The sequence below is a fragment of the Erpetoichthys calabaricus genome, chromosome 2 (assembly GCF_900747795.2).
Source record: "Erpetoichthys calabaricus chromosome 2, fErpCal1.3, whole genome shotgun sequence".
NCBI lineage: Eukaryota > Metazoa > Chordata > Cladistia > Polypteriformes > Polypteridae > Erpetoichthys > Erpetoichthys calabaricus.
Window position 1 is genome coordinate 109,098,871 of NC_041395.2, and position 20,880 is coordinate 109,119,750.

Consider the following 20,880-nt stretch of genomic DNA (forward strand, 5'->3'; position numbering starts at 1 on the left):
TGTTCACCCCACTGAATTAAAGCTGAAAGTCTGCACTTCAGCTGCATCTGAGTTGTTTCATTTAAAATTCATTGTGGTAATGTACAGAACCAAAATTAGAAAAAAGTTGTCTCTGTCCAAATATTTTTGGACCTAACTGTGTGTATGTATATATATATATATATATATATATATACAGTCGACCCTTGATATATGACTGGCCTGACATGCGAACAACTTGGTTTACGACCAAAATTTTTGTTTTGAATTACGACCAACGTCTTGCGTTATGTCCCGAATGCGGTCACGTGTATCCGCTTGTGAGATTGTAAACAAACAGCCGAAAGCGTTTGTAAGCGTCAGTCGGAGCCCAGATACATGTGTTTGTGGACACAATTTCAGTCAGTGCAGTGATTTATATAATTTATTTCGATAATTGCTAAGGAAGGAAGAGAAGGTAACGAAGGTAAAGAAAGCGGTCACAATCAAAACAAAGAAGGAAATTGTGTGGAAATATGAGAGTGCCATTCGTGTGACCGATCTCGCTAATATGTACAGCATGTCGAAATCCACTTACAATTTTACAAAGAAAAGATTTGTATAAGGAAGCTCCTTCCAAACAATAACCACCTTCCATTTCATTCTCCTCCTCCTTCCTTCCTGCAAGCCAAAGATGTCAACTTAAATGGTGAGTACAGTATGAAATTGTTGTTTCTGGTAGGCTAGGCACTCTTTATAACTTTTTGGTTAGTACATTAGAAAAATTATTGGCGTTTTTGGTAAATTATGCACATTATACAACTCTTTTTTGTTAAAAAAAGTTAAGTAAGTGTTGCTGTGGGAGGTTCGGGACACATTAAGGACATTTCCATTATTTCTTATGGGAAAAATAGTCTTGACTTACAACCAACTTGAGTTACAACCAGCCCTTGCAAATGAATTGAGTTCGTAAGTCAAGGGTCCACTGTATATATATATATATATATATATATAATAATAATAAAATAATAATTCATTACATTTATATAGCGCTTTTCTCAGTACATATCAGTATATATATACATATCTGTGTAAGCCTGTGCTGTAAAAACCCCGGGGTTGTAGAAGCTATTGAAATCATCAGAAAAAAATCCCTGAAATGTACAGATGTCAGGTAATTGAAAGAAACTACTCTGGGCATTTCTCTCCTAGGAGGATTCATTTTGCCGCTGCGCTTGCATCGCTTGTGCATTAGCGACAGGAGGAAAAGTAAAAGGGATACTGTTTTGCCAATGTTAGCGGCTAAGTGACTTTGGTTTCGTTTTTGCTGATGTGCTGGCCACGCTTGTGTTATTAGCGGCTAAGCGAGTTTTCTGTTTCCTCAGAGGTGGAGCTCTTATCCCGACTCCACCTCTTATTTACCAGACAAACATACACACTTCCACACACAGATGTTTATATTCAAGATATTGTAGAAGAAGAATGATCTCCTCAGCACTATGTATTTTGTGTGTTTAGTAAATTAGAATTTTTATAATAACTATTTTGTAACTTGCCAGTGAGAGACGCTTTGGCTTATGAACTAACAAAAATATGTTATTCCAGGGTTCAGGAGAAATAGTGTCCACATGAATAAAATCTAAGCTGTTTCTTGTTTTCCCTTTCTCAGAGTGAATGTTTCAGGGACAAGGACACAAGACTGCAGAAAAGTACATGTAGTTTATGCAAAGGCGTCTCTCCTGTGCTTAGCTTTGAGAACACAGATAATGCTTAGCTCAACAGACATATTGTTTAACTTTGCTGTTTTGATAAGGATGTTCTTTCTGTCTTATTAATCATGAAATGCTGAATTATAAAAACCCCTCCTAATTTTTTCTCGGTGTTCAAATTGAGTATTTGCGGCAATAAGTTATGCTCTTTGAATCTGTACTTACTGTGACTCCGAATGAATAATAAAGAGACCTGAAGAAATATTATCTGCCTGCTTTCAGTGTGCCTTTTTCGTCCACAGTTTTTGGCGCCTGACCGTGGGGCAGTAGACGGGATGACGACTCCCTGAGCGGGTTCGTCCAAGTGGACCGATTTCCGCGGATCGAGGACCAGCTCTGGTAAAAGTTAGGACTGGCCCACCTCGTGCGTTTTCCTGCGTGGGGAGTCGCTGACCTCCTCCTGACCGAAATGAAAAGCAACTGGACGGGATTTTTCCAGGCAGGCAGAAGGAGTCGCGGTGAGTAGATTCGGGGGATTCCCGTTGGTTTGACTGGTGTGCTGGAAGAAATAGACGTATACGCAGAAAAGGAAAAAGAAAAGAAAGAAAAAAGCATGCGGAAAGAATAGAGAATCATACTGTATCGACATAGAAGGGTTTTAGGGATTCATAGAGAGTGACAGCACAGTGTGAATGTTAGTAAGTCACCCCTTAGGAATTCGAGTAGAAAGGAGCGAGTGGCACGTTCCTAAAAATAAAGAGGAATAGAGGTGAAAGGGGCAGTTAGAGTACGTGTGAAATTTGGAAGAGGGGAGGTCGTGTTTTCCACTTGTAGACTGGTTGATTTTCCGGGGACAACAAGTGGGACAAGAAATAATCGGGGATTGAGTTGCTCTCTGTTGAAGGCCTGCCACTTACTATGGGAAATTGTAATAGCACGCCAGTCAAACAGGTCCCCCAGGGTCCTCAAAACCTAATGTTAGAAGGATTATTTTCAGAGAATCACCAGGCTCCTAGTACACCATCGGGATTGAAAGGCGGGTCCCCTAAAAAGTTAATAGAGAAGCAGGCTGAGTTGGATTTTAAAAGGCATGTAAGAAGTGGAATAAGCAGAGGCGTAACAACCTGGCTGCTGAAGTCAAAACTTGCATCCGGCGCCGCCGTGAGTGGCAGCCTTTTCAGCAGCTCCGTGTATGACTGTATATGTATGTGTACTTTTCTACTTTTATTTTTCTATTTTTATTTATTGATCACACCTACCACTTTATTTTATGTGGATTCCTTCCCTGGACACACTTACTTTTACAACGTGGGCATGGATTTTAACACGCCGAGACTCGCCTATTCAAGTACTCAACTTCGGGCGCTGAGAACAAATGCCAGTGCCGGTGTGGTTCCATATTTACCCGACGAGGTAAGAAGGCGGTATCGTGGCAGCAGAGCCGGCACTAAGCTAAAAAAGAAGCGGCTTGCGAGAAAGTGGCGTTTCAAGCCTTCGGTGCCTTCTGTGATTCTGGGGAATGTAAACTCAATCTCAAATAAGATCGACGAACTGGCTGCGCTGGTGAAAAATGTAAGGACCTACAGAGAATGCAGTTTGTTGTGTTTCTGCGAAACGTGGCTAAATAACACCATCCCAGATGCCAACGTGGAGCTACCCGGGTTTAGCACAGTTAGAGCGGACAGAGATGCAAGTACCTGTGGTAAGCACAAAGGAGGAGGACTCGCTCTCTATGTTAATACACGGTGGTGTCACTCTGGACATGTTAACGTCAAAATCTCCACTTGCTGCAGGGATATCGAACTGTTGGCCGTAAGTTTACGTCCCTACTATTTGCCCAGAGAGTTTGGACATGTCATTGTTGTTATTGTATACATTCCTCCTCGGGCAGACGTGGAGACAGCGAGTGACATCATCCATTCCGCTGTTGCTAAGTTACAAACGCAGCACCCTGAGGCGCTTGTGCTAATCGCTGGAGACTTTAACCATGTGACGCTGGACAAAACATTGCCTGCATTCTCCCAGTATGTGGACTGTAACACCCGGGGAAATAAGACTATTGATTTACTGTATGCAAACGTTAAAGACGCATACAGCGCCACCCCGCTGCCTGCGCTTGGGAAAGGAGATCATAACCTGGTTCAGCTTCAGCCTCACTATAAACCAAAAGTTAGAGTCCTACCTGTAACCACACGATCATTCAGGAAGTGGACCCCGGAGGCTGAGAATACTCTGAGAGAACTTTTTGGAACTACAGACTGGGATATCCTGCAGGGATCTCATAATGAGAACATTGAGGAAGTTGTTGACTGCACTACTGACTACATCAACTTCTGTATGGACATTGTAGTTCCAGTAAGAACAGTACGCTGCTATGCTAACAACAAGCCATGGATTACAAGTGACATCAAGGGCCTTTTGAATCAGAAGAAAAGGGCTTTTAAAGACGGTGATCAGCATGAGCTCAAGCGCGTGCAGAAGGAACTCCGAGTCCAACTCAGGGCGGCGAAGGAGCAGTACAGGAGAAAGCTGGAGCAGAAGTTGCAGAATAACAGCATGAAGGAAGTGTGGGATGGGATGAAGATCATCACTGGCTGCAGCTCGAAGCGGGGTACCACCATTGAGAGAGACGTGAAGAGAGCAAACCAAATGAACAACTTCTTTAACAGGTTTGACCACCCTGACCCACTCTCACTCTCACCTCGGAGTATTGCACCCTCCACACATCCTTCTGCTGATACCAGCATAGGAAAGACATCCCCACCCATAATAACAACAGCGCAAGTGAGCAGAGAGCTGAGGAGACTTCGTGCCAGCAAAGCAGCGGGTCCAGATGGAGTATCGCCACGACTGCTGAAGGTCTGTGCATCGGAGCTGGGGGGTCCTCTACAGCGCATCTTCAACCTGAGCCTGGAACAGGGGAGAGTCCCGAGGCTTTGGAAAACATCTTGTATCACCCCAGTCCCAAAGGTATCACGTCCTAGTGAGCTGAATGACTTTCGGCCTGTTGCTCTGACATCACATGTGATGAAGACCATGGAGAGGCTGCTGCTTCACCACCTTAGGCCACAGGTTCAACACGCCCTTGACCCTCTGCAGTTTGCATATCAGGAGAAGGTGGGAGCGGAAGATGCCATCATCTATATGCTACACCGATCCCTCTCTCACTTGGACAGAGGCAGTGGTGCTGTAAGAATTATGTTTCTAGACTTCTCTAGCGCCTTCAACACAATCCAACCTCTGCTCCTTAGGGACAAGCTGACAGAGATGGGATTAGATTCATACCTAGTGGCATGGATCGTGGACTATCTTAAAGACAGACCTCAGTATGTGCGTCTTGGGAACTGCACGTCTGACATTGTGGTCAGCAACACAGGAGCGCCACAAGCGACTGTACTTTCTCCGGTCCTGTTCAGCCTATATATATCGGACTTCCAATACAACTCGGAGTCCTGCCATGTGCAAAAGTTCGCTGATGACACTGCTATCGTGGGCTGTATCAGGAATGGGCTGGAGGAGGAGTATAGGGACCTAATCAATGACTTTGTTAAATGGTCCGACTCAAACCACCTACACCTGAACACCAGCAAAACCAAGGAGCTGGTGGTGGATTTTAGGAGGCCCAGACCCCTCATAGACCCAGTGATCATCAAAGGTGACTGTGTGCAGATGGTGCAGACCTATAAATATCTGGGAGTGCAGCTGGATGATAAATTAGACTGGACTGCCAATACTGATGCGCTGTGCAAGAAAGGACAAAGCCGGTTATACTTCCTTAGAAGGCTGGCTTCCTTTAACATCTGCAATAAGATGCTGCAGATGTTCTATCAAACAGTTGTGGCGAGCGCCCTCTTCTACGCAGTGGTGTGCTGGGGAGGCAGCATTAAGAGGAAAGACGCCTCACGCCTGGACAAACTGGTGAGGAAGGCAGGCTCTATTGTTGGCATGGAGCTGGACAGTTTAACATCTGTGGCAGAGCGAAGGGCGCTCAGCAGGCTCCTATCAATTATGGAGAATCCACTGCATCCACTAAATAATGTCATCTCCAGACAGAAGAGCAGCTTCAGCGACAGACTGCTGTCACTGTCCTGCTCCACAGACAGATTGAGGAGATCGTTCCTCCCCCAAACTATGCGACTCTTTAATTCCACCAGGGGGGGTAAACGTTAATATTTAACATTATACATAGTTATTGTCTGTTTTTTTCACCTGTATTATTATCATTCTTTAATTTAATATTATTTATTGTATCAGTATGCTGCTGCTGAAGAATGTGAATTTCCCATTGGGATTAATAAAGTATCTATCTATCTATCTATCTATCTATCTATCTATCTATCTATCTATCTATCTATCTATCTATCTATCTATCTATCTATCTATCTATCTATCTATCTATCTATCTATCTATCTATCTATTGCTAGTGTTGCAGAAAATGAAGATAGAGACAGCGCCCAAGCCTGAAAGTAAAAGAAAGCAGACCGAAAAGAAAGACCCCCTATACCCCGTAATCTGTCCACCCTCTCCTTACCAAAACTCCCCCGCTTCCACCTCCTGCACCCTCTCCTCCAACTGCACCCCTGTTAACAGACGAACCGTCTGGAGCAAGTTTTTACGATGAACAATATCTTTATGACCCGTCCTCACATATTGACCCTGAGGAAGATAATTCAGATCATTCACAAGGTGCTACTGGGTTGCAATGGCAGAAACCAGAAGAGTCATCTGTCTCCCAGCGCGCAAGCAGTCAGACCCTCCGCTCTAAACCTAATGAGTGGTTTTACTTCCCCCTTCGGCTCCCCTAAGCCTTCTGGCTCGACATTCTCTTGCCCCCTCATTGAAGTCCCCCAACCCCCGACATGATCCCGCACAACCTCCAGGCAATAATAATCCCACTACTGTAATGATTCACCGAAATTGGGACTTTCAAGAATTAAAAGATGTGGTGTCTGAACTGCCCGACCCCAAAGCAGTCGGTGGACTGCAATTTGTGGAACTGTTACAGCAGCTGGATAACATGTATAAAACAAATGCTGCAGAGTGGACACAGGTGCTCCGCCGACAGCTGGGCACCACATGGGCAACTGTAAATCACAGTGATCATAACGGTGTCCCTTGATTCTCAATTCTGGTTTGCTTTTCCCTTTCATAATCGCCGATGGACCTGGACCGTCATGCCTCAGGGATATACTGAAGCCCCAAGTGTTTATGGCCAAGCTCTTGCTCAAATTTAGAATGCTTTTGGCCGGAAAAAGACAGTGTATTGATACAGTATGTAGATGATATAATGCTGCGTAGTACTACGGAAAAGAAAAAAAAAAAAAAGAAAAGAAAAATGCACATGACACTCAGAAAATTGCTATTGATTTTAGGAGAAAAAATGGCCATAAAAAAGTGTTGAAAGAAAGAGAGAGAAAAAAAAAAACTGCAGTTACTTCAAGCTATCGTTAAATATTTAGGTTATGACATTTCTTGCGATACAAGAGCTCTCTCTAGTGGCCGTATAACCATCATTCAAAACCTTCCAAGACCGGTCACAAAACAACAGGTTAAGTCAGGATATTTCTCTGTGGCTGCATAGCTTTTGATGGGAATGTTTTCTTGTTATGGAGTTGTGCTGTGTGTTTCCCGAAATGGATTGTCTTTGTTTGCCGCTGGCACTTGGGTCGCCACGGAAATTAGTGTTTCCTTGTTGTCGCTGACCCGGTTCCGCCACGGACTTTTTCATGATCTGGAGACTAGCATGTATAGCACCACGGTAAGATGAATTCCTAATTTAAAAGTAGTACCAGCTTGCGGCCTGAGAAGTTGTTTGCTTGTAAGTTTTTCAGGAGGAGCACAGCCTTTACAAAATCTAGCTATCACTGCCATCTGGCTGCATGCAGTGGAATAGCAGGCTGACAAGGCTCTATGTGATTTAAAAAAAAAAATGCACTACTCTCACTGACTATTTTCTCGTCCATTCACTCTGTTCGTGGACGAAAAGGGGAGATTAATGATTGCAGTTCTATGAATGAATGCAGTTTTAACGCAACTACATGCAGACAAACAAAGGCCAATAGCCTATTTTTTGAAAAAGCTGGATCCTGTAGCTACAGCTCTCCCACCTTGCCTTAGGGCTGTGGCTGCTACAACTGAAGCTGTACTGGCTAGTACGGATATAGTGCTCATGAGCCCCCTAACAGTAAAGGTACCTCACGTCGTTCATTCTATTTTAGTACAGGTTAAGACCAACGCTGGCAAACTGATCCAACATCAAAAACTGATTGAATCCCTCTTAGAAGTGTGAGGGATGGCCGGCCATTTACCCCGGCCAATACCCCCAGGCCGCTAGATGGAGCCCTCCCTGTAGCATGGAAGTGCCCCAAAAACCAGCAGGGAATTATGGACAATGGAGTTTTCCTTTACAGCCCTGCTGGATATCACAGGGGCCAACAGATGACGCTGCAGGGAGGCCCAGAGAGTTGTTTGTGCCCTATAACCCGGAAGTTCGTCGTAGGCAAGTTCCGGGTTGAAAAGAAGGACTTTTTATCTGACCCGGAAGTGATAAGAAATCACATGGACTGTAAGATGGGAAACACTTCCGGGTCAGGGAATATAAAAGGACGATGGGAAATCCCAGACGTTGAGCTGAGCTGGGTGGAAGGGTGGCAACGCGTCTGGGAGTGGAGGATTGGTTATTGTTTATAGATTATTGTGGTTTATTATATGAGTATTGTGGAGTGGAGGGTGCTTTGTGCACTAATTTGTCCAAATAAATTCATATTGGACTTTTATCTGGTGTCTGACGTCTAGTCTGAGGGTTCAAGGGGTCACGGAGCCCACAATCTGTCACAGTTGGCGTAGTCGGCAGGATTCTCTAGCGTCTTTTGCAGAGGACCTGTATATAAATTTTCTGTGGGCAGAGAACCTGGAGAAGGCAGCGTCCAGACACGCAGAAAACCATCGCCAGAACCTACCTTTACCAGGTCCGTTATGGGGTAGAAGTGAGTCAAGCAGAGCGGCAGCGCCAGCGGAGCAGCTCTTCTCATAATGGCCGATGCTCGGGAGGAGCATAGGAGCGACCATGCGAAGCGGGAGAAGCCTACGGAGGAAGACTGCATCGAGGTATGTGCCGGGGAAATAATTGAAAATAATTTTGAATTAACTCACTTTGTACCTTGCACATACCTCGGGAAGAATCATCCGGAGGCTCTGCGGGATGCAGACAAGGCTCCTATTGACAGTGGTACGCTTTTGTTCGAGCTGGTGAGAGAGACAACAGACTTCCGCATGTCGGCAGCCGGCAAGGGACACATGACTGAACCCGAAGCTTTCTGGGAAGGAGGAGGTCCACGTCCCACTATTTACTCCTTCATCGACGAAAAAAACGGACTTGGACTTTCCAAAAGGGAAGGAGGAGGCGAGCGAAGCACCGCTCACCCCGCAAAAAGGTAAGGAGGGCCGGGAAGTGGCTGATCGGTATGTCAATAAATTAATAAAGACAGACGGCAGTTCGCCAAAGAAGGCAACCCGGCCCTCAGACGAAAAGAACTCCAATTCCCAGAAGCCTCCGCGAGACCCGTCAGAGCACGTGCCGACAGCGGATGTGCTCATTGGCTCCCGACCGGCAGGTAAGGCTAACAAGGAAATAAACTTGCCTCCGGCCAACATAAATAACTTTATAGACGTGCGGGAACTCGAGAAATTAACCGAACCCATACGAAGTATTTTACAGATGCTACAGGCAATAAAGAAGATCATCGGAGACTTGGGAGCGACGGCCGAAGCGCCGGTAAAGAAGGTGGATGACTACCTACGGCGACTAGGACGTGAGCGTCCCGTCTTATATGATTTGGCGGTACAGGTTAGTAAAGACAGTACCGTATATAATAATATAGGGACACAGTGTGAAACGGGCCCGTGTTTAATAAGTACCGGGTGCCAAAGCACTGCGTGCCCTACAAGAGATTGTGGTACAATGGGGCGGGGGAAGCGCCGCTTGAACCAGGGCAGCTGAAAAGTGCTGTCTCCTGGAACGATGCGGGGCTGAAGACGCCGCCTCGGGTTAATTTAAAATCAAATGGCGTTCAGACAGAAAAAGGGCTCTCTTTTACTAATAGAGAGATCCAAACTGTGGAAAAGACCCAGATTAAAAAGGAGATCCTAAAAGAGAAACGGGAGTCTCCTGATAAAGTGATGAGGGAGTTGTTGTTAGAAAATGAAGGGGCGGGGGAAGCGCCAATCAACCCGGAGCAGTTGGAAGGTACTGTCTCTCGGGGCGATGTGGTGCTAAAGACGCCACCTCCACCTAAAAGGTCAACGGGCGTACAAACAGCAAAGGGGCTCTCTTCTTTCAAAAGAGTGACCCAAGCTGTGCACAAGCCCTAAAGTAAAAAGGAGATCCCAAAAGACAAACGGGGGTCTCCTGATAAAGTAGCAAAGGGCGTAGAAAATACTGAGGCGGCCTTAAAACCTCCCTTGGCGGAGAAAAGGGCGGAGTTGACGGAATTTCCGAGGTGTTTCCAGTCTCGCCGAGGAAGACAACCAGAAGAGCGACGCCTTTGTTATAACTGTCGTCAGCTGGGCCACGTATGGCGAAGTTGTCCTCGGAGGATGGGGGATCGGAGGGACAACCGATACACCGTTCCCCCTAGGTTCTCTGGGGAGTCTAGACAGCGCAGCCAAGGCCCGACTGAAGGGTTCTCCTGGAGGAAGACGTCCCTCGCGGGGCTGGCCGCTCCGCCGCAGTGGTCTTCGCTTAGGGGAGGGAACTGTGAGGGATGGCCGGCCATTTACCCCGGCCAATACCCCCAGGCCGCTAGATGGAGCCCTCCCTGTAGCATGGAAGTGCCCCGAAGACCAGCAGGGAATTATGGACAATGGAGTTTTCCTTTACAGCCCTGCTGGATATCACAGGGGCCAACAGATGACGCTGCAGGGCGGCCCAGAGAGTTGTTTGTGCCCTATAACCCGGAAGTTCGTCGTAGGCAAGTTCCAGGTTGAAAAGAAGGACTTTTTATCTGACCCAGAAGTGATAAGAAATCACAAGGACTGTAAGATGGGAAACACTTCCGGGTCAGGGAATATAAAAGGACGATGGGAAATCCCAGACGTTGAGCTGAGCTGGGTGGAAGGGTGGCAATGCGTCTGGGAGTGGAGGATTGGTTATTGTTTATTGATTATTGTGGTTTATTATATGAGTATTGTGGAGTGGAGGGTGCTTTGTGCACTAATTTGTCCAAATAAATTCATATTGGACTTTTATCTGGTGTCTGACGTCTAGTCTGGGGGGTTCAAGGGGTCACGGAGACCTTAATCTGTCACAGAAGCTATAACTAAACCATCAAAGTTAGCGATCGTTAAATGTCAAGCTCACATAGGAAAACAAGATCCTGTCAGCAAAGGAAACGAATTAGTTGATCACTTTGCTAAACAGGCTGTATAAAATAAAACACCAATTTCTTTATTCCAACAGAGAAATAACCAGGACCCTGATTATCAACTTGTTTCTTTACAGAGTGCAGCCACGGACAAAGAAAAAAGAAAATGGTCAAAAGAAGGGTCCCTCTCTGATGGAGTTTGGACCCATAGGCAAACTAACAAACCTTTCCTCCCAAAGGCTTCTTTCCCAGGTATGGCAAAAATCGCTCATGGCCTAAACCATGCTGGAAAGGACGTCATGATTCAAGATGTTGAAAAACACTGGGAAGCTGTAGGCTTCTCTACATATGCAGAGCAGTTCTGCAGGCGCTGTGCGTTATGTCAAAAGTTTAATATAGGAAAAGGGCACCCAGGTAAATCCAGGTAAGTCCAGGTAAGTCCCGCCGTTACACCTTATCCAATGGGTCCGTTTGAACACCTCCAAATGGATTTCATTGAACTAACTCCGTCTAAAGATTACCGTTATTGTCTAGTAATTGTTGATGTATTCTCCCGATGGGTAGAAGCTTTTCCTTCTAAACACGCTGATGCTAAAACTGTAGCCAAAGCTTTAATCAAAGAAATTATTCCTAGGTGGGGCATACCACAGAAATTGCAAACTGATAATGGCACCCTAAAATCTAAATTAGCAAAAATCTGCGAGCAGACAAATTTATCCTGGCCGGACGCTTTGCCTCTGGCCTTAATAGGATTGAGGGGAAGAACACACCGGCAATTAGGACTGTCGCCGTTTGAAATTCTGACCGGACGACCCATGCCTGTGGGCATGGTTATGGGAAATGTTAACCTGCATACTGTGGACAATGATCTTCTCTCTTGTCTTACAGGTCTCCGAGCTTCTCTGAAAGAAGTCCACGAGCAGGTTAACCAGGCCAGGAGGACTAATCGTCCATCTAAAGACACGCCGATTCCCTTAGGCACTTGGATCCTCGTCCGTGACACTCGGAGGAAACATTGGCATCAGCCGAGGTGGAGAGGGCCGTTCCAAGTTCTTCTGTCCACACCACATGCAGTGAAAATGGAAGGATTGCCCACATGGATTCACGCCTCACATTGCAAGAGATGGCACCCTTGATTGCTGTGCTACTATGCTTTCTTTTCCCTTGTCTACTGCCCTGGTCACCTTGACTTTCCCGTTAGGAATCACCACATCAGTGCAGGTTGATTTCTGCTCTATTATCAACTGTGGGACTGGTCGACAAGCCCAGTGGACCTGGTCTGACAAATACGTGTGTATGATTGTTACGAAGTATTATTGGGGAAGTAACTGTGACAACTGGCAATGGGTTTTTGCTAACACTGGAACTGAGGACTGGGGTTATCAACCTTTTGAGGCCCAAAAATACGGTTTGAAAAATCGATTTTCTATCATAAAAGGACATGCTTCTCATGAATGTGCTGACAACCATTGTAACCCCTTGATCATCACTTTGAAGAACCCCTCTTTACATGACTCAGGAACCTATATATTAGGGGCATATGTATCTGGAACAGACCCTTTAGGGAGAGTTCTAATTAAGATTGACAATCCTGTTACTAACACCTCTCATTCTCCTGCACACACACCCGTCTCCCCAACTTCTGGTTCAGACTTTTCTCCTGTTAAGATTATGAATATTTCCACCCTTTTCTCCACTTTTTCAATTGACACTGGCTATGGCAATCAGAACCGTTGGTTGCAGTGGGTATTATATTCAGCTAAGCAAGTAAATCAATCTGATTGCTACGCCTGTGCTACAGTCAGGCCACATTTGGCTACCGTCCCTTTCCCTCTTTCTAATATTTCTGACCCTGTTGGTCTTCCTTGTCTCCTTGCCCTTTTTACCTCTCCATCCACACCAAAAGACTCTAACTGCATTACACTTTCTCTCCTCTTTCCCCCCACTTCTCATATGACTCCCCCGATGTTCCAGTCTCATGAAGGCAATTATACCTGCTTCTCTGGTACTTATAGTTCCCCCCTCACGCTTCTCGCCAAAAAAGGGGGGTGTATGTGCTATGTTCGGTGATGCGTGCTGCACTTGCATCCCTAATAATATGGCTCCCGATGGATCAATCACCCGTGCTTTGACAGGTTTAACTACCCTTTCAAATGAATTAGCTACCACTTCTGACATTTCTAACCCCTGGTATCAATGGTTTATATCTACTTTTGGATCCTGGGGCTGATGGCTCAGGTCAGTTATTATTTCACTGGCCGTTGCTTTTATCATTCTGTTGCTTGTGGCCTGCTGTATCGTTCCCCTGATCAGATATATTGTGTCCCAGTATTTCACTGCCTCCGTGGCCAAGGCTTATATGTTACACGAAGAATGCATGCTTCCAATTTCTTCTTCCTTATCTTCCACTCCTTCCCCTTCTCCTACTCTTTCCCGCGTTACTTCTATGTCACCCATATTTTTGTTGGTTCAAAAAGGGGGGAATGTAGAAGAAGAATGTTCTCCTCAGCACCATGTATTTTGTGTGTTTAGTAAATTAGAATTTTTATAATAACTATTTTGTAACTTGCCAGTGAAAACGCTTTGGCTTATGAACTAACAAAAATATGTTATTCCAGGGTTCAGGAGAAATAGTGTCCACATGAATAAAATCTAAGCTGTTTCTTGTTTTCCCTTTCTCAGAGTGAATGTTTCAGGGACAAGGACACAAGACTGCAGAAAAGTACATGTAGTTTATGCAAAGGCGTCTCTCCTGTGCTTAGCTTTGAGAACACAGATAATGCTTAGCTCAACAGACATATTGTTTAACTTTACTGTTTTGATAAGGATGTTCTTTCTGTCTTATTAATCATGAAATGCTGAATTATAAAAACCCCTCCTATTTTTTTCTCGGGGTTCAAATTGAGCTTTGCGGCAATAAGTTATGCTCTTTTGAATCTCTACTTACTGTGACTCCGAATGAATAATAAAGAGACCTGAAGAAATATTATCTGCCTGCTTTCAGTGTGCCTTTTTCGTCCACAATATTTTTCAGAGAGATAAGACATGACTTTCTCAGATAGACACTTTCACATCCCGCAAGACGAGACTTTGTGCCAAGAGGCTTAACAATGCTTGGGTCCGGAAATAAAAGACAAAGAGTAGATGACAAAGTAGAACGTCATAAAGAATTCAAAAACATTGGCACGATACACATGAAGAGCAGGTTAGAAATAATGGAAGTACAAAAATTCTAAAGTTTCAAAAAAATGATAGTAAAGATTGCATTAGTGCAAACAAATGGAAATTATTATTCGGTGAAATAACGGAAGAGCGAAAAGAAATCGAATATATTGTTCGGATTTAAACTTTAAGTCGGAGACTTTTAGATCGTCTAATTCATGTTGCCATCAGGGTAAAGTGTTTCTTCCCAATGAATAGGCATATCTGCGAGAATTAAAAGATTTGTTGTTTGGTGAAAGTGAAATCCACATACGCTGTCACACTTGGGTCATAGAGTTGCACAGATACACAGGAGATTTTACAGACAGAAATGTTTTCAAACACTTCAAACAAACATAAGTCTCTTTCAGGAGTGAATCGAGCTCTGTGTGTAGTCGGAGGGGACAGTTCCATCTCTCAATTAAAAGGATAGATAATCTTCCTCTTCATAGGGGCATGTCTCAGGAGCAGAACCCCCAACAGGAGCAGAGAATGTCTGGGGGAGAAGAGAAACAAGGGAGTGAGACAAAAGGACAGCTGCTGTACAGGCTTTTAAATGTTCAAAGCGCCACTTGAGATGTAGATCATGTGGTACGGCAGCAGCAGCAAGCCAGCAGTTGATCTACAACAACAACAACAACAACATTTATTTATATAGCACATTTTCATACAAATAATGTAGCTCAAAGTGCTTTACATAATGAAGAAAAGAGAAATAAAACACAAAGTAAGAATTAAAATAAGACAACATTAGTTAACATAGAAAAGGAGTAAGGTCCGATGGCCAGGGTAGACAGAAAAAACAAACAAAAAAAAAAACTCCAGACAGCTAGAGAGAAAAAATAAAATCTGCAGGGGTTCCAGGCCACAAGACTGCCCAGTCCCCTCTGGGCATTCTACCTAACATAAATGAAACAGACCTCTTTGTATTTAGGGTTCTCATGGAAGGACTTGATGATGATGGTCATGTAGACCTCTGGCTTCCAATCCATCAATGTTGGAACATCACGGTGCTTTGATTAGGTGGTGGTGGCGCAGGTTGCCACCACAGAAAACCAGGAAAAGAAACAGAAGAGAGAATAGGGGTTAGTACGGATTTTAGAGCCACCATGAATAGTTATTATAATGAATTGAATATACAGATTATCAGGATTAAATTAAAGTGAAGTTATGAGAAGGCCATGTTAAAGTAATGTGTTTTCAGCAGTTTTTTAAAGTGCTCCACTGTATTAGCCTGGAGAATTCCTACTGGCAGGCTATTCCAGATTTTAGGTGCATAACAGCAGAAGGCCGCCTCACCACTTCTTCTAAGTTTTGCTCTTGGAATTCTAAGCAGACACTCATTTGAGGATCTAAGGTTACGATTTGGAATATAAGATGTCAGACATTCCGATATATAAGATGGGGCGAGATTATTTAAGGCTTTATAAACCATAAGCAGAATTTTAAAGTCAATCCTGAATGACACAGGTAACCAGTGTAGTGACATCAAAACTGGAGAAATGTGCTCGAGTTTTCTTTTCCTAGTTAGGATTCTAGCAGCTGCATTCTGCACTAGTTTCAAATGATTTATGTCTTTTTGGGGTATTCCTGAGAGGAGTGCGATACAGTAATCTAGTCGACTGAAAACAAACGCGTGAACTCATTTCTCAGCATCTTTCAGTGATATACAGTAAGAGGTCTAACTTTTGCTATGTTTCTTAAGTGAAAAAATGCTGTCCTAGTGATCTGATTAATATGCGACTTTAAATTTAGGTTACAGTCAACAGTTACCCCTAAGTTTTTTACTTCCGTCTTGACTTTTAATCCTAATGCATCAAGTTTATTTCTAATAGCCTCATTGTATCCATTATTGCCAATCACTAAAATTTCAGTTTTCTCTTTATTTAGCTTGAGAAATTACTATTCATCCATTCAGAAATACAAGTCAGACATTGTGTTAGATGGGCAGCACGGTGGCGCAGTGGTAGCGCTGCTGCCTCGCGGTTAGGAGACCCGGGTTCGCTTCCCGGGTCCTCCCTGCGTGGAGTTTGCATGTTCTCCCCGTGTCTGCGTGGGTTTCCTCCGGGCGCTCCGGTTTCCTCCCACAGTCCAAAGACATGCAGGTTAGGTGGATTGGCGATTCTAAATTGGCCTTAGTGTGTGCTTGGTGTGTGGGTGAGTTTGTGTGTGTCCTGCGGTGGGTTGGCACCCTGCCCAGGACTGGTTCCTGCCTTGTGCCCTGTGTTGGCTGGGATTGGCTCCAGCAGACCCCCAGCGGGTTGAAAAATGGATGGATGGATGGACATTGTGTTAGTGAATCAAGAGAGTCGGGGTCATCAGTTGCTATTGATAGGTACAGCTGTGTGTCATCAGCATAGCTGTGGTAGCTCACGTTGTGCCCCGAGATAATCTGACCTAACGGAAGCATGTAGATTGAGAAGAGCAGCGGACCCAGGATAGAGCCTTGTGGAACACCATATAGGATATCATGTGTCTTTGAGTTGTAATTACCACAACTAACAAAGATTCAAACCAATTTAAGACACTGCTAGAGAGGCCCACCCATTGACTAAGGCGATTTCTAAGAATATTATGATCAATGGTGTCAAATGCGGCACTCAGATCTAAGAGGATGAGAATAGATAAATGGCCTCTGTCTGCATCTACCCGCAAGTCATTTACTACTTTAACGAGTGCAGTTTCTGTGCTGTGATTTGTTCTAAAACCTGACTGAAATTTATCAAGAATAGCATGTTTATTGAGGTGCTCATTTAACTGCATAATGACTGCCTTCTCTAGAATTTTACTTAAGAAAGGCAGGTTAGAGATGGGTCTAAAATTTTCAAGAGCAGAGGGGTCGAGATTATTTTTCTTAAGTAGGGGTTTAACTACAGCAGTCTTAAGACAGTCTGGGAAGACCCCCGTATCTAATGACGAATTTACTATGTCAAGAACATTGTCAATTAGCACGCCCGATACTTCTTTGAAAAAATTTGTTGGTATTGGGTCAAGGACGCAGTTGGAGGGTTTCATTTGAGAAATTATTTTATGTAAATCAGGTAAATCTATCCTAGTGAAAGAGTTTAATTTGTTTATAATGGAGTACTGCAGTTTAGGAGGATCCTTAGTGTTGGGGAGATATACTATGTTATTTCTAATATCATTAATTTTTTGATTGAAAAATACAGCAGTAGCCTCACAGGTTTTACTGGAAGTACTTAGGAGGCATTCCTTTGAGTTACCTGGGTTTAACAGATGATCAATTGTCGAAAATAAGACTCTGGGATTACTAGCATTGTTATTTATGATCTTAGAGAAATAGCAGCGCCTCTCAAGACAGACTGTGTTATTGTATTCTGTTATTTTAACTTTTAATATTTCATAGTGGATAGTTAGTTTAGTCTTCCTCCATTTACGCTCAGCTCTACGGCATGTTCTCTTTAAATCAGACACTCTTTGGGTCTTCCATGGTATAACAATGCTAGAAGATTTTTTTAACTGTCTTTTCAGGTGCAACTATGTCAACAGCAGCTCTTACCTTAGTATTTACATTATCCTCGCTATTATAGTTGGCACTATAAATGGACTGATTGCTTAGAATGTTTGTAAGTTTTAAAGTTGCTGATGAATCAAAGAAGCGTTTTTTAACAATATGCTTCTCATGAATGTTTTCTATCATTATTTCTATATTAAATAGTAAAAGAAAATGGTCTGATAGACCAATATCAATGATCTGCTTTACATCAACTTTTAGTCCTTTGGTAATCACTAAGTCTAACGTATGACCTGCTTTATGTGTAGGCTGATTAACGAGCTGTCTCAAATCAAAAGAGTCCAGGAGGTTCATGAATTCTTTTACTTTTTGGTCACACTGATTATTGATATGAAAGTTAAAGTCGCCGACTATTAAGAGTCTAGCAAAGAGGAGGTTAAAAAAAAACAAAAAAAAAAACTATTTACAGTATTTCCCATTGTATCACAGTTTAAGAGGGGGTTTCAGCAGAGCAATATGTTTCCTTGGGGTACGTTCAGCCCCCATCTTCACACCGCTAGCAGCAGAGACGCAAAGTAGTGCAGGCAAGGGGGGATGGCGAGTGAAGCGATCAGGGGGTAAGCCCCCTAGTGTGTATATACATATATATGTATATACACACACACATAATTTATTGTCACACATGTGTGCATGAGAGGCAGCTAAAGGGCTCAAATGAGAGTAATTCCATGCCAGACCAGGGGGTAGTGGAGTGCACTAATCCTGTCTCTCTTTCCAATGCAGACCAGTTATGGGAAATTCTGCCAGGCCCTGACCACAATTTGATTGATAGTCCTGTTAGTTTAGGACTACGGGTTAGCTTTTTAAATGTATTATTTTTATTCCTATTTTAGGAGACGTGATTTTCTGCAGGGTTATCCTGTTTTCCAAAGAAAGGACAATGGCCTAATTTTTTTATGGTCCAGCTGGGTACAAAAAATGGAACCTTAGTACCAAGTGAAAATTATGAAAAAATGATTATGTCATAAAATATAACATTTTCTCTTAAGGGGCCATATAAAATAACAAGAAATGAATTTATCATAGTGAAGAATAAAATAACAGCATCAGCTTTTAAACATTAGCTCAGAAGTATATGAGACTCAGACACATTCCAGGTGCACATTGGACCAGGATTCCAATTCAACTCTTACCATGACATCCCTTTCTCTGCCTTCCTTTAAAACCTCCATCTTTGCCTCATCCAAGGCAGTTGTGTTCTGATCTTAAATCTGTACTACTGTGCAATCAATTTTCAAATTTGCAGCTGGGCTTTAAATTATATACCCAGCATCTCTCCTCTGCACATGTCCAAACCAACACAATCTCGCCCCTCTGACTTTGTCTATCAACCATCCAACTTGTGCTGACCCTCTCTTGTACTCATTTCTAATCCTGTCCATCCTCGTCACACCCAGTGCAAATCTTAGCATCTTTAACTCTGCTCCCTCCAGCTCCGTCTCCTGCTTTCTGGTCAGTGCCACCTTCTCCAACCCATATAACATAGCTGGTCTCACTACCGTCTTGTAGACCTTCCCTTTCACTCTTGCTGATAGTCTGTAACAATTACTTCTGAGACTCTTCTCCACTCATTCCACCCTGCCTGCACTCTCTTTTTCACCTCTCTTCCACTGTTGATCCCAAGTATTTAAACTCATCCACCTTCGCCAACTCTACTCCTTGCATCCTCACCTTTCCACTGACCTCCCTCTCATTTACACACATGTATTCTGTCTTGTTCCTATTGACCTTCATTCCTCTCCTCTCTAGAGCATATCTCCACCTCTACAGGGTCTTCTCAACCTGCTCCCTACTATCGCTACAGATCACAATGTCATCAGCAAACATCGTAGTCCACGGGGACTCCTGTCTAATCTCGTCTGTCAGCCTGTCCATCACCATTGCAAATAAGAAAGGGCTCAGAGCCGATCCCTGATGTAATCCCACCACCACCTTGAATGCATCCATCACTCCTACCGCAGACCTCATCACTGTCACACTTCCCTCGTACATATCCTGGACAACTCTTACGTACTTCTCTGCCACTCCTCATACAATACCACAGCTCCTCTCGAGGCACCCTGTCATATGCTTTCTCCAGGTCCACAAACATGCAATGCAACTCCTTCTGGCCTTCTCTAAACTTCTCCATCAACATCCTCAGAGCAAACATTGCATCTGTGGTGCTCTTTCTTGGCATGAAACCATACTGCTGCTCACTAATCATCACCTCACTTCTTAACCTAGCTTCCACTACTCTTTCCCATAACTTCATGCTGTGGCTCATCAATTTTATTCCCCTGTAGTTACTGCAGTCCTGCACATCCCCCTTATTCTTAAATATTGGCACCAGTACACTTCTTCTTCACTCCTCAGGCATCCTCTCACTTCCCAAGATTCCATTAAACAATCTGGTTAAAAACTCCACTGCCATCTCTCCTAAACACTTCCATGCCTCCATGGGTATGTCATCTGGACCAATGGCCTTTCCATTTTTCATCCTCTTCATAGTTGTTCTTACTTCCTCCTTGCTAATGTGTTGCCCTTCCTGATTCACTATCTCCACATCATCCAACCTCTTCTCTCTCTCATTCTCTTCATTCATCAGCCTCTCAAAGTACTCTTTCCATCTGCTCAACACACTCTCCTCACTTGTGAGTATGTTTACATCTTTATCCTTTATCACCCTAACCTGCTGCATATCTTTCCCAGCTCGATCCCTCTGTCTAGCCAATCGGTACAGGTCCTTTTCTCCCTCCTTAGTGTCCAACCTCTCATACAACTCATCATACGCCTTTTCTTTAGCCTTCGCCACCTCTCTCTTCACTTTGTGCCTCATCTCATTGTACTCTTGTCTGCTTTCTGCATCTGACTATTCCACTTCTTCTTTGCCATCCTCTTCCTCTGTATACTCCCCTGTACTTCCCCATTCCATCACCAGGTTTCCTTTTCCTCTGTCCAGACGTCACACCAAGCACTCTTCTTGTTGTCACCCTTACTACATCTGGTGCAGTTGCCCAGATGTCTGGTAACTCTTCACTACCACCAAGTGCCTGTCTCACCTTCTCCATAAACTCAACCTTGCAGTCTTCCTTTTTCAACTTCCACCATTTGATCCTTGGCTCTGCCCTCACT

At 43.9% G+C, this 20,880-nt stretch overlaps 1 protein-coding gene across 1 annotated transcript; it reads left to right on the forward strand.

The window, feature by feature from the left end:
* The first annotated feature begins 1,971 nt into the window (after positions 1–1,971).
* LOC127526669 (uncharacterized) lies at positions 1,972–14,013 on the forward strand. Its single transcript, XM_051922717.1, has 2 exons — positions 1,972–2,185; positions 11,919–14,013. Exon 2 carries the CDS (start codon positions 12,180–12,182, stop codon positions 13,098–13,100), a length of 921 nt encoding a protein of 306 aa, XP_051778677.1. The 5' UTR covers positions 1,972–2,185; positions 11,919–12,179; the 3' UTR covers positions 13,101–14,013.
* Positions 14,014–20,880: the final 6,867 nt, after the last annotated feature.

Bases quoted from the DNA above. Each gene is read 5' to 3' on its own strand.
- LOC127526669 (XM_051922717.1), top strand. From the start codon at position 12,180: ATGCTTTCTTTTCCCTTGTCTACTGCCCTGGTCACCTTGACTTTCCCG.